The 2074-nt window shown below is 36.4% G+C and overlaps 1 protein-coding gene across 1 annotated transcript; it reads left to right on the top strand.

Moving 5' to 3' along the window:
* The first annotated feature begins 229 nt into the window (after positions 1–229).
* Positions 230–945, top strand: LOC121766466 (norbelladine synthase-like). Its single transcript, XM_042162748.1, has 2 exons — positions 230–451; positions 532–945. Exons 1-2 carry the CDS (start codon positions 268–270, stop codon positions 828–830), a joined length of 483 nt encoding a protein of 160 aa, XP_042018682.1. The 5' UTR covers positions 230–267; the 3' UTR covers positions 831–945.
* Positions 946–2074: the final 1129 nt, after the last annotated feature.

The following is a 2074-nucleotide window of genomic DNA, read 5'->3' as shown; positions in this document are numbered from 1 at the left end:
CTTGAACTAGTTTTTTCAAGTGATGTTTAAAAGCTAATAAAGATGATTTTTATATTTCTACGGCCGAGGGCTATATTTGTAAATTCTATGTAATTTAAGATTGAAATAGTGTTGCACATATTATTATCACTGAATTTTTCATGTTAATAAAACAGTCATTTTCAGCCTTAATTCAACGGGCCCTTATTTTATAAATAATAACCCTCTCAATCTAAACTCCACTTTGTAGTGCATAGACATCACATCCGCCACAACCGGAAATCGGAGATGTACGGGACAATGTCCGCTGAGATGACGGTTGATGTACCGGCAACTGAAGCGTGGAAGCTCTACGGCACTCTACAGCTCCCCAAAGTGGCGGAGGAAGCCAACTCCGACTTTATCAGCCGGGTCGACGTCGTCCAAGGGGACGGCGGCGCCGGAACCATTCTCGAGGTCGCTTTCCGTCCAGGTACCATCCACATTCAGTTCAATCAACTTCCGCTATATTTATGTAATTATCCTAATTAATTTAATTGATTAATTGAGCAGGGATGGGAGGGGGAATGAAGTCGTTCAAGGAGAAATTCATGGTGGTGGATAACGAGAAGCATGTGAAGGAGGCAGAGGTTGTGGAAGGTGGATTTCTAGATCTAGGGTTCACGCTGTATCGTATGAGATTCAATGTGATAGAGGTGGAGGGAAACGAGAAGCAGTGTATAACTCGATCTACGATCGAGTACGAGCTCAAAGAAGAAGCTGCAGCTAATGTTGAAATCGCTTCCATTAAACCATTCACTGGCCTCATGCTACTTTGTGCTAAGTATTTGCTCCGCAACAATGACAATTGATCAACTATAGCCGCAACAATGACAATTGATCTACTATTAACTTGAGACTACGTGTTTTACTTTCATGTTTGCTAAAATAAATTTCTATCCTCCTACTATATATCTCTGTATTTCATTTTCTCTTTTTCCATGCTTTTAATAACAACAATCAATATGAATCTACATATTTTATCAACTCATAACTATGAAATCTTGAAAAAGCTGCCACAAGAAAATCCTACTCCCTACGTTAGCTATTAAAAGTCACACTTTATCCGCCACGAATTTTAAAAAATGTTAATAGAAAGTGAATTGAAAATATTAATGAAATGGGAGTCATACTCTTTGATACGCTCGGTTTTTGCACTATTTTAGGGCCTTTATTTGGTCCATTTTGAGTATCAATGTTGCATTACATGTCCAATAATTGCATATTTTATCTATTTTGGTATTTTGACGTGTTTTGTGAGAAATGTGCAAATTTGAGCCTAAAAAGATAGCTAAAACTCGAAGATGAAAATCTGGAGCATTCGACCCGCCCAGCGGACCGCTGGCGGCCAACGATTGTTAAACAAATAGCAGTCCGCTTCGAAAAAGTTGTGCTGAAAAAACTAGTTCAAGACATAATTGTAACACACCAAATGAGGGTTTAGTTGGAAAATTCCTTTCTACACAAATTTGTCAATTTAGGCTGAAATTCTTATAATTTGTGCACAACACTGAATGTTATTTTATATAGAATTGGGGTTACACAAGTATCACGTCAGTAAGATTGAGCAAGAAAATAGAATTAAATCGGAAATTATATAGCGTATACAATAGAAGGGAGAAATGGACATTTTGCATAAAAGATGCTATGTATATTTTTATCGCCAAAACTCTTCGAGAGGCACGATTTTTTTAGGTTTGTAAAATTGTTTTTACTACAATCAAGACAATTATACATGGAATCATCTAGAAAAAATATGCATGATCAAAATAGTGCCATTTGTCATTTACTATTCATAATTAATTAAATAATGTGGCTCTTGCTATAAAATCAAATATAGCTACTAGCCTACTATTCACCCCACTTTAGAGAATCAACCGATTAGTAATCAAAGGAGGAAGAAGAAGTTGCAATCTATGAAAGTTTCACTTAATTTGTGTTGACGCTTTGAACCAGTCGAACCAACGTATGGCTATCAAGGTAGAGCTCTCTTTTATCCTATTTTTCTTTTATTTGAAACTAATGATAGGTTATGAGGTAAAAATTTTCTGACCTC

This window comes from Salvia splendens, chromosome 15 (genome assembly GCF_004379255.2).
Source record: "Salvia splendens isolate huo1 chromosome 15, SspV2, whole genome shotgun sequence".
Classification (NCBI taxonomy): domain Eukaryota; kingdom Viridiplantae; phylum Streptophyta; class Magnoliopsida; order Lamiales; family Lamiaceae; genus Salvia; species Salvia splendens.
The sequence above is the reverse complement of the archived record's forward strand: the minus strand, read 5'-3'. Positions and strand labels throughout refer to the sequence as shown.

Coding starts and splice junctions, on each gene's coding strand:
- LOC121766466 (XM_042162748.1), top strand. CDS start 268: ATGTACGGGACAATGTCCGCTGAGATGACGGTTGATGTACCGGCAACT. Junction 452..531: donor CGAGGTCGCTTTCCGTCCAG/GTACCATCCACA, acceptor TTAATTGAGCAG/GGATGGGAGGGGGAATGAAG.